The following is a 17,288-nucleotide window of genomic DNA, read 5'->3' on the forward strand; positions in this document are numbered from 1 at the left end:
GGAAACACAAGTCCCCATTATCATCCACACTGTCCCCATTAACATCCACACTGTCCCCATTAACATCCACACTGTCCCCATTAACATCCACACTGTCCCCATTAACATCCACACTGTCCCCATTAACATCCACACTGTCCCCATTAACATCCACACTCTCCACTCTTCTAGATCTGCTCCGTGAGAGACGGCCTTTGTTTAATTACTTCTTTGTTGTGATAGAAAGTCACTGGGACTATGTTATGTTTACCACTGCAAACAGTCAAACTAATTGTTAAGCATTAAATTCATCAGTCATTCTAAACTATAGACGGTTAAAACTGTCAGTGAATGTGAGGTTGGACGTCTCAGTATTACCCAGTATAGGGGTGTCAGTTCAAAAATAATAATGACATGACCCAACTGTAAAGGCACAATCTTTTATTCAGTTATTACTATTTTCAACCAAATAAAGAACAGGACCTCACAATATTTATGTCAAATGGAGTATATCAGACTTTATATACTTTCTGATACTTCTGTCACATAGCAAGATAATTAGGATCTAACTAACATCAATGCTTCAAAATTATTTCTGTATTCCAATGAAAACAATAGTTATATCATAATTTATATATCGCCCAGCCCTACCTGTCAGTCAGGCTCACTTTGCAGCACACCTTAATACCTGCTGCTTACGTGTGGAAATGAGACCAGGAAATAGATGACCAGATCAATACGACTATGTTCTACTGTCATTATAGAATGTTCTACCTTTGGCATGTCACAGGGTGTGACGGACATAACTGGAGGTAGGTACTGGGTGTGACAGCGTCACAGTGGAAGATCCCGTAACACTTGTAGTAACAATAATTTAGCAGCATACTGGTTTATTTTTATTCAAAGTTGCCATTGCTACTACCTGTTGGAGCGCCCATTTTATTAATACGAGAGCCTATTACAAAAATATACAGTACATTTGCCAGGAATCCTTTTTGACACCGACAATCTCCCAGTGAAGACGTTTGCTGACCATGCTAGGACTTTCTCGATGAATCGAATTCTAGGACTCTTTAAACGAACGGTTATGATTTTGAAATTCCAAAACACTGATGCTCTGACACTTTGTCAAACCTGATCTTACAACTGAAAGTAAAGGTGTTTGACCTCAAATTACCTCTTTTTTTTGTTCTTGTTAATGTATTACTGCAGTAGCGAGCAGTGTAATAGGCACAATCTTTATAATTTGTTTGGTGAAACAGTCCTAGAATCCCATTCATCAATGTTGTCCAAGCATGGTTAGCAAACATTTCTAATGTTTATAGTCTATGCGTGGTCATTAAACCATTTTCTGAAAGAAAAAAAGTAAAACATTGAGTTAACTTGTAGTAAACATTGACAGTCAAGGATACCTTCCTTTAGTGTAGCCTGTAGTAGCCTCTTCGCCCAATTGGATAGACCTACAACCAATCAGAGCAACGTAGAATGTTGTTTGTTGAAAACAAATTCAACCCAAGCGCTCTTTCGTGACGTGGGTGATTACGTTACTGTTGATCATCTGTCCATCATCGTATAAAGCCCGCCCTGACCATTTCATTGGTCCGCCCAGATCCTGGTTTTATATAGTTGTCCCCAATACAAGACTCTCCAGACCCAACTTCCCGACCAAATTTTTTTGTGGGCGGGGCTAAGTTGGTCTGGAAGCCAGTCAATGAGTCCTTCCTTTAGTGTAGCCTGTAGTAGCCTCTATAGAATCAGAATCGATAGTTTGTTAAATACAGCACACTAACACTGTCAATCGCTCTGAAAACATGGGACAGTACTGAATTCACGTTATTCAGTTCAACGTTCTAAAACCGGATTAAAGAAAAGTGTTAGATCTACTTGCATAATTCATTTTCAGTTTTAACGTTTTAAGTTGCAGTTTTGATTGTTTCATTAAACAGTCAAAAACATTTATAGGTAGACATTATTTATTAATGTAGCTAGTAATTGTTTTATCAAAATGCATGAACAAGGATACGAACTGACAGCTCTTCTAGACAGACAAACTAAGCTAGCTAAATCATTAGTAAACATATGTCGTTGTGTTGTGTGTTAATGTTGTTGTGTTTTCAACTTTTGTTTGCTTCGCTAATGTTGCTGTGGTGTGCAGTGTGCACCCGTGGGCCACCGTAGAAAAGCACTAAATAAATGCAGGCCATTAACATTTAAAATAAGGTTTATCATCAAAAACCTTCACCAATGATTTAAACAAGAATATTGTCAACAAGAATAAGAAATATTGTCATTATGTATGCGTTATTTTGCTATGATTTACTGGTCTGGCCCACTTGAGATCAAAGTGGGCAGTATGTGGTCCCTTACCTTAAGTGAGTTTGACACCCCTGCTCTAGTTCCTTAGTTACCCTCAGTTAGGTGTTAGCGGTAATACTTGTTTGATGGTTCAGAGCCTTGATTCAGTCTTCCATGAGCAATACAAATAACAATCAAAACATTGCAAATACATAACCTAATCAATCATACTGTATGAGTTATTTCCAAGTATTTATTTCTGAAAAAACACGTGTTTGATTGAGAGCAGTAGAGGATGTTCTGACGAGCGGTGTGAAGACGTGTGCCGACAGTTGTGACGTCAGTTTATTGCTGTGGTTGCTATCGGGAGATTCTGTATCATTTCTTTGCTAGGTCAGTTGAGGATATATAATTTAATTGGTCAATTGAGGACATGTAACATTTTACTTTTATTTGTGTTTCACCCACATATCTGTTGGTAAGATTTTTTTATTGCTAGGTGTCAAGAACAAATGTAATCTAAGGGGTCAGATGGCTGAGCGGTTATGGAGTCGGGCTATTATTCAGAAGGTTGTTGGTATGATTCCCGGCAGTGCCAAATGACGTTGTGTCCTTGGGCAAGGCACTTCACCCTACTTGCCTCGGGGGAATGTCCCTGTACTTACTGTAAGTCGCTCTGGATAAGAGCGTCTGCTAAATGACTAAATGTAATCTGTGGACTAGAAGTACATTTAGCTCAAAACTGAGTTTCCTGTCCTAAAACACATTTGATATAGCAAAAAAACACAAATGTACACATACAAAATTTACATAAAGTGCATATATGAAGTAAAACAGAAGATGAAGAATCAGAGGTGTGTAGCTGTAACAGCAATTCTGTGGTCTGAGTGAAGGAACGGTCTGTTTTGACCAGGCTTACTTTTACTGTATTTAATGACCCCAAAGCAAAGGATCCTTCTGAACTGATATTGACTTTACAATAAGGCAAAGGTTGGATGATGATGATAACACAACGCTTTACAATCAAACAACTGACGTAGACACGAATCCTACCAGGAAACAGGAAACAGGTCAATGTCATCTGGAACCCCTATGATTACCACCCAGCTGATGCTCTACTACTGGGTACATGTCTGGTATTTTCTGCATGTCATCCTGTCTCTCTCTTCCTGACTTTCCTGTCAATCCATACATGTTCCTATCCAATGAAGCAGAAAAAAAGATACAATTAAAAAAACACATAAACCACCATAAAGACTTATCAGCATTTAGGTCAAACTTGTTCACCCTCGATTTTAGAGTCCTGTTTACCAGTCTCTTATCAGGTCAGTTCTGTTCACCAGTCTCTTATCAGGTCAGTTCCATCCAGATCACATTGTTTTATCTGACCATTAAAGTGGAGACAGAAACCGGCCCGGCTGGTGGAGAAGGACCACAAGGAAACCTCTGGGGCCAGTTGTTCAGAAGTAATGTGATCGGATTACAGCTTTTGGATTGGATCAATCTTGAAAATGGGTTGTTCAACAAACAGAAAAAGGATTCTGAAATTGGATTAGATTATGTAATCCAATCTTGCTTTTGTACTGGATCAAACCTTTAATATGTGTTGTTCAAAACTTTTTAGTAGGATTGGGATACCTTTGATAAAAAATATCAAGATCATTCTGATTCCAGCAGAAGGGTGGATTCAGGGTGGATTTCAGCAACAAAATGTAATAAAAACTTGAAATTGGTCAAATAAAACTATATTTGTATAATGCAATTCATATATATTTGTCAATATGTAAGAGCAGAAGTACAGATTCTTCTGGTAGAAGAACAAATCACTCTTTCCCAACTTCAGCAAACCAAAGCCCAACTTGAGATCCGCCTCCTAAAAGTAGAGTTTCAAAAAGCTGGTCTCTCTACAACCAAAGACAAACTTTCGAAGTTCTTTAATTTAGTTATTTATTGGACATTTAGCCATTTTCAGTTTTTCAAACACATCTTCAAAATATTCACATTGTATTTGTGAAGATATCATTTATAAGGTATATTTGTTTCTTTTTAATTGTTTGTGGGTCAGATGATGGCTCTGATTGTTGGATTGTTTTATTTGACCTTTTTCTGTGTCTTCAAATCAAAACACTCAAAAATGACCCAATGCTGGCTATTGAACCTGTTCTTTACTTGGCTAGCCTACAACATTGACTTACATTGTTATACGTAGTCTCATTTACAACACTGGGAATCCGGATTTGGTCATCTTGAAAAGTTTGTATCTGGATCAGGGTGATCCAATCCAATGTTGTTGGATTGTAGGATTTCAAAATCCAGTTAATTCAATCAACAATTAAGTTGAATACCAAGGTTGTAAACAACCAATCAGCTCTCAGAAGTGGTTCAAACAGCAGATCTGGGGGTTTACAATGTTTTATTGCAGATGTAATTATTATTATTATTCATGTCATTCAGGGTCCTTAGTCGGCCTTGTTCCTGCATACATTTATAAGAAATAACATCTACAGAATAGCTGCTGTTCTTGTTAGATTCTGCATCTCTAATGTGACCGGACAGTTTTATTATAGACTTTTCTAATGGCAGGGTTTCTGTTATGAGACACTGTAGAGATTAAGTGCTTGACTCATTGTCTAACTGAAGGATAGCTTGAAAAAGAATAACTCTTTCCATGAGGTTAGGGATGAAGGAGAAAGCATATTCTAGACGTTCAGCCAATTCTCTTTCAGTGTTCTGCTGCCTGATCTTTCTCTCCACCTCTCTGTACATGTCATCAGTGTAGCATCCTCCTCCGTTCCCTGCCACCATGATGTCAACCATCTTGATGAGTCGAACAACTTGATGTCTGCTTTTGTCCCCTGTGTTGTCAAACACATGGTACCTGCCGCCACAGCGCTGGATCACCTCTCTGAGCTTTGGACTGCCTTCACGCACGTAGTCTTGTATTGTTTTACCTCCAAGTTGGTCACCATGAGTGAAGAGCACGATCATGTACTTGGAGGACTCAGGTCCAAACAGCTCTTCCAGAGCCTCCACTGAGTTCTGCTCCTCCTTGGTGAATCTTCCAACCTGCAGCACCAGCAGGAAGGCATGTGGGCCTGGGCAGGACAGCTGAACAGATTTCACTATCTCTTTTTTGATCTCTTCAGCTTTTTTTCCTGTATCTAAGATCCCGGGTGTGTCCACCACATATATCTTCCTGTTGTCCGAAACATTCTTTTTCAGACACTCTTTAGTCACTGAAGAGCTACTGGGACAAGATTTAAAAGCATTTGGTTTGTCAAGAATTGTGTTTCCAACTGCACTTTTCCCCACCCCCGTTTTTCCAATCATCACAATTCTCAGAGGTTCACCTACAAAACATAACAATAAAATACATTAAATGATATTCTCTCAGTAGGGTTTGTAGAATCAGAGTCACAATTATGAATAGTTTTATACTTATCAAGATTTCATCCAATGCATTTCTTGTAATGGGAGAACAGGTTCCCAGAAAGGTTTTTCAGAGAAAGAAAATGTGTAGAAATTATTTCCACCTTTCGGAATAGAGTTGCCCATCTTGGTTGTTGGAAGTGAATCGTAGTCTGTCCAATCCACCACTGCTGTAGACTGAGTGGAGTCCTGACTCTTGCTGCCTACTGGATAAACTCCTCTAGGGTAACACCCACATCCTTTAATATATAAGCACAAACTCCTCCAGACTAGACCAGACCAGGTACTCCAGCTCTTCTCGGTGCTCAGAAAAGAACAATGTCTTCTGGTGGTGAGTTTTAATATCCCAACAAGTAGAAGGTGTGACTAAAATAACGGATTGACTTTTTGGTTTTACAGTCAAAATGTAATAAGAAGGGTTCTTTTCTCCAGACACTAACCCTTCTGAAAGCACCAGATCTGCTCCACCTGAAGAACGAATCCTGAACCTGGTGCTGCTGGGACAGACAGGTGCTGGGAAGAGTGCATGTGGCAACACCATCCTAAGACGAGAAGTGTTTCCCTCTCAGGCCAGCTCCATGCCTGTCACTACAGAGTGTAAGGCTGTTACCTCTAATATGTATCCTCAGGTGAGGGTCATCGACACTCCAGATTTCTTTGATGAGGACATTAAAGGTGAACATCTATCTAAATGCAGAGAACTGTGTCGGACAGGGCCGTGTGTGTACCTGCTGGTGATGCAGGCTGGCAGGTTCACAGACGGTGAGAGAGGGATTTTGGAGAAACTAGAAACAGCCTTTAAGGGTAAGATCAGAGAGAGAATGATTGTGCTCTTCACCCATGGAGAGAACCTGCAACGGTCTGATATGACTGAAGATCAGTTTGTGAGCGAAGCTGAGCCTCATCTACAACAGGTGGTTAAAGATTGTGGTGGCAGGTACCACGTGTTCAAGAACAAGGACAAGTCCAGAGAGCAGGTTCTACAGCTGGTGGAGAAGATCAGAGTCATAGCACCCGGCAAGTATTTCTTAGATTCGGCAACAGAACCAAATTGTGTGGGATCAAATTGCATTTTACTTTAACTTTCATGTATTGTTCTGTACAAATAGTGTGTACCTATGTAGTGTGTACCTGTGTAGTGTGTACCTCTCTCTGGATAAGAGCGTCTGCTAAATGACTAAATGTACCTGTAAAAGGTGTCCCTGTAGAGTAACTATCAGATGTTGTAAAACACCCTCTCCGTATAGGAGCCAACATGTTCACTACAAACTAAGCACATTGTTCTGTTCTATACTGTATTAGACTGTACTGGTCCAAATGTATCTGTTTTGTCCTGTACTGTACTGAAGTGTACTGATTGATTTAAACAAAAAAAATAAAGACTTGCTTCTCCCCTCACCTCCCGCCAAGTCATCGTCCTCCTCTTACAGGTTCCTAAACTTGTCCAACAGCGCCATCTAAAGGTAGATCCAATATACACATGTATTAAGCTTGTGTGTTCATGCCTGTGTATGTATTTGTGGATTCATGATTATGTGTGGAGAGGATGGAAGGGGAGGAGGGGAGAGGAGAGTGGAGGGTAGGGGACAAGGAGGGTAGGGGAGGGGAGGGAGGGGATGGAAGGGGAGGGGGGGAGAGGAGAGTGGAGGGTAGGGGACAAGGAGGGTAGGGTAGGGGGGGAGGGGAGGGAAGGGGAGGGGGGGAGAGGAGAGTGGAGGGTAGGGGACAAGGAGGGTAGGGGAGGGGGGGAGGGGGGGGGAGGGGAGGGAAGGGGAGGGGCTCAGCTGGACAGTAAAGTGAGGAGTGGGGAGGCAATTTGAGAATTGATTGAAACAGGATGGAAGGATATCAAGGTTGCTGGTAGTCAGAAGACTGTGTCCTCATGACTGGAATAGGATCCAGGTGCAGAGATGAGGAAAGATGTTATTGAAGATGATAGATCAGAGATGGAGGTATAGAGGGATGATTAGATATGGGGGAGGTGGAGGACGAGGAGGAGAGAGGATGATGGTGAAGATGAAAAGAAGGAAGGTTTAATGGAAATGAGATCAAACAGTTTTCAACATGTTGTGCAGGTGAAGGAAATGGCATTACTAATATCTTTGAAGAAAGCAAATGTCTGGAAAAACTAATCTGGTTAGAGAAATTTTGTTGTGGTAATGTCTCAGTATCCATTTCATATTTTGTAACAAATTTGATGAACAACAGCGCTTATCTAGCGCTGAGAGAGAGAGAGAGAGAGAGAGAGAGAGAGAGAGAGAGAGAGAGAGAGAGAGAGAGGAGAAATAGTGTGGGAGAGAGATAATTGAGAGAAAGATGATGTAGACAGACAGGGAGGTCAGAGGAGACCGTGATGAAGAGAGATAATGATCGATAGACAACAGCAAAAAATAAAATAAAAAAGTAGAGAAGCAAGATCAGGAGTCAGAGCAGGATATGTGCATCCCCCCTGGTTTCAGGAGCTGGTTCAGACAGTGTGAGTATGTACATGTTTACGTGTGTGTGAGTGACAACAGCAGAAGAAGAGAAAGTCTCCTCCAGGGCTCATCCTGCCTGGGTGGAGCTCCCTCTTCCTGGGTGGAGCTCATCCTGCCTGGGTGGAGCTCCCTCTCCCTGGGTGGAGCTCCCTCTCCCTGGGTGGAGCTCATCCTGCCTGGGTGGAGCTCATCCTGCCTGGGTGGAGCTCCCTCTTCCTGGGTGGAGCTCCCTCTCCCTGGGTGGAGCTCATCCTGCCTGGGTGGAGCTCATCCTGCCTGGGTGGAGCTCCTCCTGCCTGGGTGGAGCCTCCATCGTCTCTATAACGTCAACACTACTTCAGCCAGTCTGACCTTTCTGTCTCGCCACCCTTAATTGGGAGGGCTTTTAGTTTCTGCTGTGTGTGTGTGTGTGTGTGTGTGTGTGTGTGTGTGTGTGTGTGTGGGTGTCTTTGTGTGTTGATCGCAGATTCTTTTTCAGCGTTAGTTTTTTCTTTTCATCCGGAGGAGGCTGAACTGTGCTGACATTTACAACTGAATTGACTGGTGGAATATTAACGTGACAGTAATTGGCAGACGGCCGTTAGAAATGTCAACTGACGTTTTTTAGGGATGGATGCTTTCCCTCTACTCATACTGGCGTAAAATTAACACGGGGAGTTATGTAGTTCAAGTTTTAACTGTAGATGTTTAACCATGGAGCCACATGCTTCTGACTGCAGTGCGCGTGCCTGGGGATGAGAGTGACTGTGTTAGGTGCATCAAATCAGGTGCATTTCTGCAGAAAAATATGGTTTTGTCGGAATCAATTTTCCTGTAAATCAAATAAAAAAATATTTTTATATAGTGTGATTGCTTCAAACACAACTGTTTGACCATGGACCCAAAGGAGCATTTGCAAACGCCACGATATAGGAACTAAAGCAAAGGAAAACGTTAATTGCAAGATAATGAGGAACACAACCCTCTAATTGGATACTCAAATTGATCTCTCCTCAATGTATTTTTCGGCAATCTTTGCGCCAGATGATTCATTGCGCCGCCCATAGGTAACATAGTATAGGTATGCAACGCCAACATCAGTAATGTCGTCCGGGTGCTTTGTCGCTTCCGGTGGGAGCGCTGGTTAACTCTTCATACGACATGCCAATCATTTAGCGAACGCTTTCATCCAAAACACCTCTTCTCGCTTACTTTCTCCCTATTTTTTTTTCTCATGTTTCTATTGAAAGTCTAAGATGGGCTACCAGGCCATGGCGTCCGAGACAGGGAGGTTCAAACCACGACAGGTAGGGTAGCCTACACGGAAAAGGTGAACCGATATGCTCCTGTGTGCTTTTGAGCAGAACTCAAAAGAAATACACAAAAACTGCATATTATACTACATTATATGAACTCAATCCAGTTTGAGAAGCTGTGCATGTATAACAAAGTGTATTTCTCTGTTCTGTATCATTAAAACGAACTGAAAGCTGCGGCATGCTAGCTGGCTAACACACAGATACATAGCCAGCTAGCATCCAGAGAGGAGAGCCCTGAGCCAAGAATTACTTTCAATTATCTAAGAACACTCACGAAAACAAAGATTTTTTTTTTTACTTCGAGTTATTGAAAAACATGGCTAGGTACCAGGCAATGCTGTATGAAGATGTATTTTTACTATTGGTAGGGCCTATATCTACTACTATAACTTCCCCCTCTCTTCCTCCTCTTCATTCATGGCTGCACGTGTGAGTATGTTGACACCCTCGTGTCTCCAGGTTGTTTAGAAGCAGGAGTGTTGAAACTCTCCTGGTCCTGCAGCCCCCATGGTCCTGCAGCCCCCTCCCCCTGGAGCCCCCCTCCCCCTGGAGCCCCCCTGGAGCCCCCCTGGTCCTGGAGCCCCCCTGGAGCCCCCCTGGTCCTGGAGCCCCCCTGGTCCTGAAGCCCCCCTGGAGCCCCCCTGGTCCTGGAGCCCCCCTGGAGCCCCCCTGGTCCTGGAGCCCCCCTGGCCCTGGAGCCCCCCTGGAGCCCCCCCTGGTCCTGGAGCCCCCCTGGAGCCCCCCTGGTCCTGGAGCCCCCCTGGTCCTGGAGCCCCCCTGGAGCCCCCCTGGTCCTGGAGCCCCCCTGGAGCCTCCCTGGTCCTGAGCCCCTCTGGTCCCGGAGCCCCCCTGGTCCTGAGCCCCTCTGGTCCCGGAGCCCCCCTGGTCCTGAGCCCCCCTGGTCCTGGAGCCCCCCTGGTCCTGAGCCCCTCTGGTCCTGAGCCCCTCTGGTCCTGGAGCCCCCCTGGTCCTGAGCCCCCCTGGTCCTGATCCCCTGCCTGTCCAAACACACCCCAGCGGGCTGGCCTTCTGTAAACACAGCCTGGAGCGATGGCTACAACACGGGACAGCCCTGTGATTTATAACAAACACACCCCCGTGCCCCCCTGCTGTGAGGGAGCCAGCCGAGCGGATGGTTCGAGTCGTCAGGAGAGGGACAGCGAGTCGTGTGACTGCTGCATGTGTTGTCTGGTGCTGGATTCCATGGCTGCAGCTCTACCGTCGGGTGCTTGGTCAGTTGTACCTGTGTGTGTGTGTGTGTTATCTCTACACACACACCATAGGCGTGTGTGTGTGTGAGATGGATGATGACAGCTGTTATTGTCACTGAGATGACTGGTGGGACAGGCCCACAGAAGCTGGTAATGCCAAGATTAATGGGCTCAGAGTGTGTGTGTGTGTGTGTGTGTGTTTGGTGTGTGTATGATTTCAGGTCAGTCTATTATGGAGCTGTCATCACAGTTCTCAGTGGCCTTTGGCAGAGTCCATGAGAGCTTTTTAGCTGCCCAGAAAAGGGGGGAGTTATATGTGTGTGTGTGTCTCCCTCTCTCTCTCCCCCCTCCCTCCCCCATGTGTGGTAAACCAAGGAGCCTGCCAGATGTGTTGATACTATGCTGTCTGTGTGGATATTTGTGTACGTCTGTGTGTGTGTCTGTGTGATGTTACATCACAGTACATTACATTTAGTCATTTAGCAGACGCTTTTATCCAGAGCGACTTACAGTAAGTACAGGGACATTCCCCCCGAGGCAAGTAGGGGAAAGTGCCTTGCCCAAGGACACAACGTAATTTGGTACAGCCGGGAATCGAACCAGCAACCTTCTGATTACTAGCCCGATTCCCTAACTGCTCAGCCATCTGACTCCGCTCGTCTGAATAGTAGTAGTCGTCTAAATTACAGATGAGCTGGCTTGATTACAGTGGTTCTGAAGTGTGTTGCATGTTCACATAATCAGTTGATGAGCTTGGAGTGTAGTACTATAACTACACATGATCAGTTGATGAGCTTTGAGTGTAGTACTTAATCACACATAATCGTAGAGGGAGAGAAACCTTTACTACAATGTTCTGATTAATTATTTCCTCTTCCACAATCCCTCAGTATCTCCCCCCCCCCCCTCTCTCGCTCTCTTTCCCTCTTTTTCTCTCTCTTTCTCATGATTTCTTTCTCACTCTCTCTTCTTAAATTCTGTCTCTCACTCTCAAAGTTTGATTTCTTAACTATGAAATTCCATTACTGCCAATGGCCCGTCACCATGGTTACCCAGTTCCGGTCTCCCCCAGTTGTGATGCGAGGGTTTGCTGTCTCAGAGGAGCTTGGAGCAGTCTGGCTGGGTCTGAACTGGTTTGGACCAGTCTGACTAGGTCTGGCTGGGTCTGGGTTGGGACTGGACTGGACTGGCTGGACTGGCTGGCTGAACCACCTGCCCAACTTGATCTGTCTGGTGTAGTGTGTAGCAGAAAGAGAGAGAGAGAAGGAGAGAGAGAGGGAAAGAGGGAAATAGACAATCTGTGGATGCAGGCCCACTTTTTACTACATACATTTTTATTCATTTCATGCTCAATTCCAAATAACTTCCTAGACTGAAAACCCTGGTTGTGTGAGTGTGTGTTTGTGTGTCTGAAAGGAACATGTGTTCAGCTGTTTGATCACATGAGCGTTAGTCTTTTGGTCGTTGGAGGGGGGGGTGCAGGGACGCACAGTGAGGTGGAAATAGAGAGAGACCAGGGACCACAGTGAGAAGTGGAGAGAGAGACCAGGGACCGTAGTGAGAGGTGGAGAGAAAGACCAGAGACCGCAGTGAGGTGGAAATAGAGAGAGACCAGGGACCGTAGTGAGAGGTGGAGAGAGAGACCAGAGACCGCAGTGAGGTGGAAATAGAGAGAGACCAGGGACCGTAGTGAGAGGTGGAGAGAGAGACCAGGGACCGTAGTGAGAGGTGGAGAGAGAGACCAGGGACCGCAGTGAGGTGGCAATAGAGAGACCAGGGACCGTAGTGAGAGGTGGAGAGAGAGACCAGGGACCGTAGTGAGAGGTGGAGAGAGAGACCAGGGACCGTAGTGAGATGGAAATAGAGAGAGACCAGGGACCGTAGTGAGGTGGAAATAAAGAAAGACCAGGGACCGCAGTGAGGTGGAAATAAAGAAAGACCAGGGACCGTAGTGAGAGGTGGAGACCAGAAAATGGAAAGCGATACCAGGTCTGTAAATACTCTTACTGGCTGACTTGCTTTGATTGACAAGAACATTCACCCAACGATGTGTATCCTTTGTTTCAAACCAGCAAGCATCACTCTCGCCATGGCAACCGAGCGCCAGCTTCGGGAACAACAAAAGCTTTGAAGCGTCTCTTTCTAGTGAAAACCTCCCACACTGACCCTCAGTATCCAGGCTGCTGTTACCCTGTTGAACCTAGACCCTGGACCCAGCATGAGGCCCACAGCTCCGAATGATCAAGCTGGATCAGGGTGTGTGTGTGTTGGTGGGGGGGATCAGGGTGTGTGTGTGTGTGTGGGGGGGGATCAGGGTGTGTGTGTGTCGGTGGGGGGGGGGGGGGTATGGGTGTGTGTGTGTCGGTGGGGGGGATCAGGGTGTGTGTGTGTTGGTGGGGGGGGATATGGGTGTGTGTGTGTCGGTGGGGGGGGGGGATCAGGGTGTGTGTGGGAGTGTGTGTGCTCAAAATCACAGCAATTATACTCCATAGCCAGGTTAAGACAGGTCATTGATGGAATTAAAATTCCTGAAGTCTGAAGTGAAATGAAACCGTGTTACATTCCTGAGAACACTGTAGTCATGGAGACAGCAACGTGTAGTGAAGCCTTGTAGAACCCATGTAGACTAGAGGAGACATGCGTACCACGTAGACTAGAGGAGACGTGAGGACCACGTAGACTAGAGGAGACGTGAGGACCATGTAGACTAGAGGAGACGTGAGGACCACGTAGACTAGAGGAGACGTGAGGACCACGTAGACTAGAGGAGACGTGAGGACCACGTGGACTAGAGGAGACGTGAGGACCACGTAGACTAGAGGAGACATGAGGACCACGTAGACTAGAGGAGACATGAGGACCATGTAGACTAGAGGAGACGTGAGAACCATGTAGACTAGAGGAGACGTGAGGACCATGTAGACTAGAGGAGACGTGAGGACCATGTAGAACAGAGGAGACGTGAGGACCATGTAGACTAGAGGAGACGTGAGGACCATGTAGACTAGAGGAGACGTGAGGACCATGTAGATTAGAGGAGACGTGAGGACCATGTAGACTAGAGGAGACGTGAGGACCACGTAGACTAGAGGAGACGTGAGGACCACGTAGACTAGAGGAGACATGAGGACCATGTAGACTAGAGGAGACGTGAGAACCATGTAGACTAGAGGAGACGTGAGGACCATGTAGACTAGAGGAGACGTGAGGACCATGTAGAACAGAGGAGACGTGAGGACCATGTAGACTAGAGGAGACGTGAGGACCATGTAGACTAGAGGAGACGTGAGGACCATGTAGATTAGAGGAGACGTGAGGACCATGTAGACTAGAGGAGACGTGAGGACCATGTAGACTAGAGGAGACGTGAGGACCATGTAGATTAGAGGAGACGTGAGGACCATGTAGACTAGAGGAGACGTGAGGACCATGTAGACTAGAGGAGACGTGAGGACCATGTAGATTAGAGGAGACGTGAGGACCATGTAGACTAAAGGAGACATGAGGACCATGTAGATTAGGAGACGTGAGGACCATGTAGACAGGTGGAGCTTTCTGGGATCATGGTTCCAGGAATAGCCTGGGTAGCCTGGGTTCCTCAGAGTGTCTCTCACCTTGCCTAGAGACAAGACAACTGCTGTTGTGATGACTCTGCAGAAATATTCACTGTACTCACTCACTCCCATTTGCTGGAGGAACCTGACCCACCCCCAACCTGAACACACACCCGTCTCCCAACCTGAACACACACCCGTCTCCCAACCTGAACACACACCCGTCTCCCAACCTGAACACACACCCGTCTCCCAACCTGAACACACACCCGTCCAACACTGTTCTGGAGGTCCCTCTAAGGAACATGACTCACCGACGACCAAAACATTAATTATTTACTCCACTGCTGTTGTGAGACCATCTATTATAGATCTGATAAGGTCATGTGCTTCCCTCTTGGCTCTCGACGAAGGCGGTCGCATTTTTCTATCCTCCCCTCCCTGACCTTCCCTGCTTCGCTCTGTCTTGTCTGTCTTGTCTGTCTCAAGATACTCTCTCACCATCACTCTCCGAAACTGGAAGCATGGAATTAATTAGCTGGTCTCTCAATGCAATTGACACCATCTTCTCGAAGAGAAGCTCGGGTTCGGGGGAACCCAAATGTCCGGACGGGACGTTTGCAGCTGGCTACACGATGGACGCGTGGGACAATTGGCGTGTCGTGTGTCTAGCGGCGCTTTCCGTTGAGGATGTTGAAGACATCTTTATTTTTCGGAACCATGATTACAGGCTTTCTGCTGTGTGGATTAGGCGGTTGGCTTGTGTATCGGAAAGTCAAGGAAACGGCTGCAGCCATCAAAAGCCCCCTTAGGCTGCCCGACCTGATTGAGACGGTGGGCAGAGCCGTTGGAGCACTGACTGTGAACTTACAGCAGAATAGGGAGTACAACAGGGATAAGTTCGCGGCTCAGCAAAGAAGGTTTGAGGATCTGGAGGCCTTCCTGAAGGGTGGACGTGAAAATTGAGTCGCATCTACTCGTCTAAACATCTACACCAATCTCATCTACTTTCGGCCCCGTAACCAGCTCAGGCCTTGGCCAAGGCCGTTGCTGGAAAACAACTCCCCTGGAGAGCGCTGAAGCGAGACTATCTTGCCTTCCCTTCCCACTCCCCCACCATCAACATCTGTGGCTTGGTCTCTACCCGGGTCATGACCAAGGACGTCTCCTTGCCAACACTATCTGCATAGAGAGACTCGGACTGATTGTGGCCTAGGTCGAGGGCGCCAACCCAGACCTACTCACACACTAACTTTCACCTACTACAGATACCACCACCCCCCCACCCCCATCCAACGCCTTCGATTGCTTTTCCCTGGGTGGCTGGCGGGTCTGTGTCCAGCGCCTATTACGGTCGCAGGTCCAGATGCTGCTGGTCTACCCCACCGCCCTTTCCCATTGCAAGTGTTTGTAATGTTGTGTTGTTAATGTTTGTGGGCTTATGTGCTGAGGTTTTTGCCTGTTCCCATACTGTACTCCTCTAGGAGCATTGTATGGGGGTTGCCTTTTTCTCTCCTCCTCTCTCCTCATGTTATGCTTTGCTGTAATCTTTCTGGTGGGCGCCTTTGATGGCTGCCTAGGTAGGCTCTCCTGCCAAATCAAATTCCGTGTCTGTGCAAACTTTCATGGCCAATAAACATCAATTCAATTCAATGTCAGATAGTCTGACCTGGCACTGATCTGTCTGCACACGTGAATACACACACACACACACAAATGAAACACTGACCACACACACACACATATGAAACACTGACCACACACACACACACAAATGAAACACTGACCACACTCACACACACATATGAAACACTGACCACACACACACAAATGAAACACTGACCACACACACATATGAAACACTGACCACACACACACACAGCACTTGTCTCCCCCTCTGCATTGTGGTAGAACAGTGTCCTGATGTAACAATGTTGGCCTGTCCACCTGAGGAAGGACTGGACAACACCCCAGCTGAGCGGATATGAAGCTGTCCTGTCATCAGAGCCAGTAACCAGAGCTTCCTGTCATCAGAGCCAGTAACCAGAGCTTCCTGTCATCAGAGCCAGTAACCAGTGCTTCCTGTCATCAGAGCCAGTAACCAGTGCTTCCTGTCATCAGAGCCAGTAACCAGTGCTTCCTGTCATCAGAGCCAGTAACCAGAGCTTCCTGTCATCAGAGCCAGTAACCAGAGCTTCCTGTCATCAGAGCCAGTAACCAGTGCTTCCTGTCATCAGAGCCAGTAACCTGAGCTGGGAGGAGAGGAGGCATATCATCATATTATAGAAGAGGAAAGGTGTAGCTCAGTGGTTAGAGCGGAACTGCAGCTGGAACTGCAGGTCAAGAGTCAACGGGTTGCAGGTTCAAATCCCACTTTGTACATCTCTCTGGATAAAGTCCACCTGCCCTATAATGTCTTAGCTTGCAGGTTTTGTGAAGGAGACATGGTTAAAGAGAGAGAGAGTGACAGAGAAAAAGGAGAAATAAGGAAAAGGACTGGTAGGTAGAGAGAGAGAGAGGTAGAAGAAAAAAGAGAAAAGGGCAGAGAGAGAGAGGAGACAAGGACATTGGGGGAGAGAGGAGGGAGAGGGGCAGATAGGGAAATGAGTGTGTGTGTGTGTGTCATACTGCAGCATCAGACTACTGGACGTACAGGTAGAGCTCTGCAGCAGTGTGTGAGCGTGCGTGCGTGCGTGCAATAGTTACTATAGTTGCTCCTCTGGCACAGTTGATGTATTATTCATCTTTTGTTTACAGAGGGGATGTTTCAGAAGGAGAGTGTCCACAGACATGTCTGCAGACACTTCCTGTAACGCAGACAATGAATCCACAGCCCTGGAACACCTTGCTGAGTACATAAAGACATAAACACCTTGTCTCTCCCGTCTCGAAGGAGTTCAGCGCTGGTATTCTGCTGTTTATCCTCCGTCTAGTGGTATTCCCCCTCTCCTCCCTCGATGCGATTCAGGGAGGAGGGGGAAGGACTAGTTCTGTGTCCTGAAGATGATGTTAAACAGAACCATGATTAATGATTGACAGGTTCAC

At 46.1% G+C, this 17,288-nt stretch overlaps 2 protein-coding genes and 1 pseudogene across 2 annotated transcripts; 2 read left to right on the forward strand and 1 right to left on the reverse strand.

Moving 5' to 3' along the window:
* Window positions 1–4,643: 4,643 nt before the first annotated feature.
* Window positions 4,644–5,919, reverse strand: LOC124469573 (GTPase IMAP family member 4-like). Its single transcript, XM_047022954.1, has 2 exons — window positions 5,808–5,919; window positions 4,644–5,624 (listed from the first exon to the last, which is right to left on the reverse strand). The coding sequence occupies exons 1-2, from the start codon at window positions 5,827–5,829 to the stop codon at window positions 4,885–4,887; spliced, it is 762 nt and encodes a 253-aa protein (XP_046878910.1). The 5' UTR covers window positions 5,830–5,919; the 3' UTR covers window positions 4,644–4,884.
* A 43-nt stretch (window positions 5,920–5,962) lies between these two features.
* LOC124469574 (GTPase IMAP family member 8-like) lies at window positions 5,963–7,058 on the forward strand. The gene is made up of 2 exons (XM_047022955.1): window positions 5,963–6,034; window positions 6,136–7,058. The coding sequence occupies exons 1-2, from the start codon at window positions 6,022–6,024 to the stop codon at window positions 6,783–6,785; spliced, it is 663 nt and encodes a 220-aa protein (XP_046878911.1). The 5' UTR covers window positions 5,963–6,021; the 3' UTR covers window positions 6,786–7,058.
* A 4,675-nt stretch (window positions 7,059–11,733) lies between these two features.
* LOC124469801 lies at window positions 11,734–14,415 on the forward strand (annotated as a pseudogene).
* The last annotated feature ends 2,873 nt before the right edge of the window (window positions 14,416–17,288 follow it).

This window comes from Hypomesus transpacificus, chromosome 7 (assembly GCF_021917145.1).
Source record: "Hypomesus transpacificus isolate Combined female chromosome 7, fHypTra1, whole genome shotgun sequence".
Taxonomy (NCBI): domain Eukaryota; kingdom Metazoa; phylum Chordata; class Actinopteri; order Osmeriformes; family Osmeridae; genus Hypomesus; species Hypomesus transpacificus.

Excerpts from the sequence above, each read along its gene's own strand:
- LOC124469573 (XM_047022954.1), bottom strand. The coding sequence starts at position 5,829 with ATGGGCAACTCTATTCCGAAAG. Across the intron at positions 5,625-5,807 it reads GGGCAACTCTATTCCGAAAG|GTGAACCTCTGAGAATTGTG; the intron begins GTGGAAATAATT and ends TATGTTTTGTAG.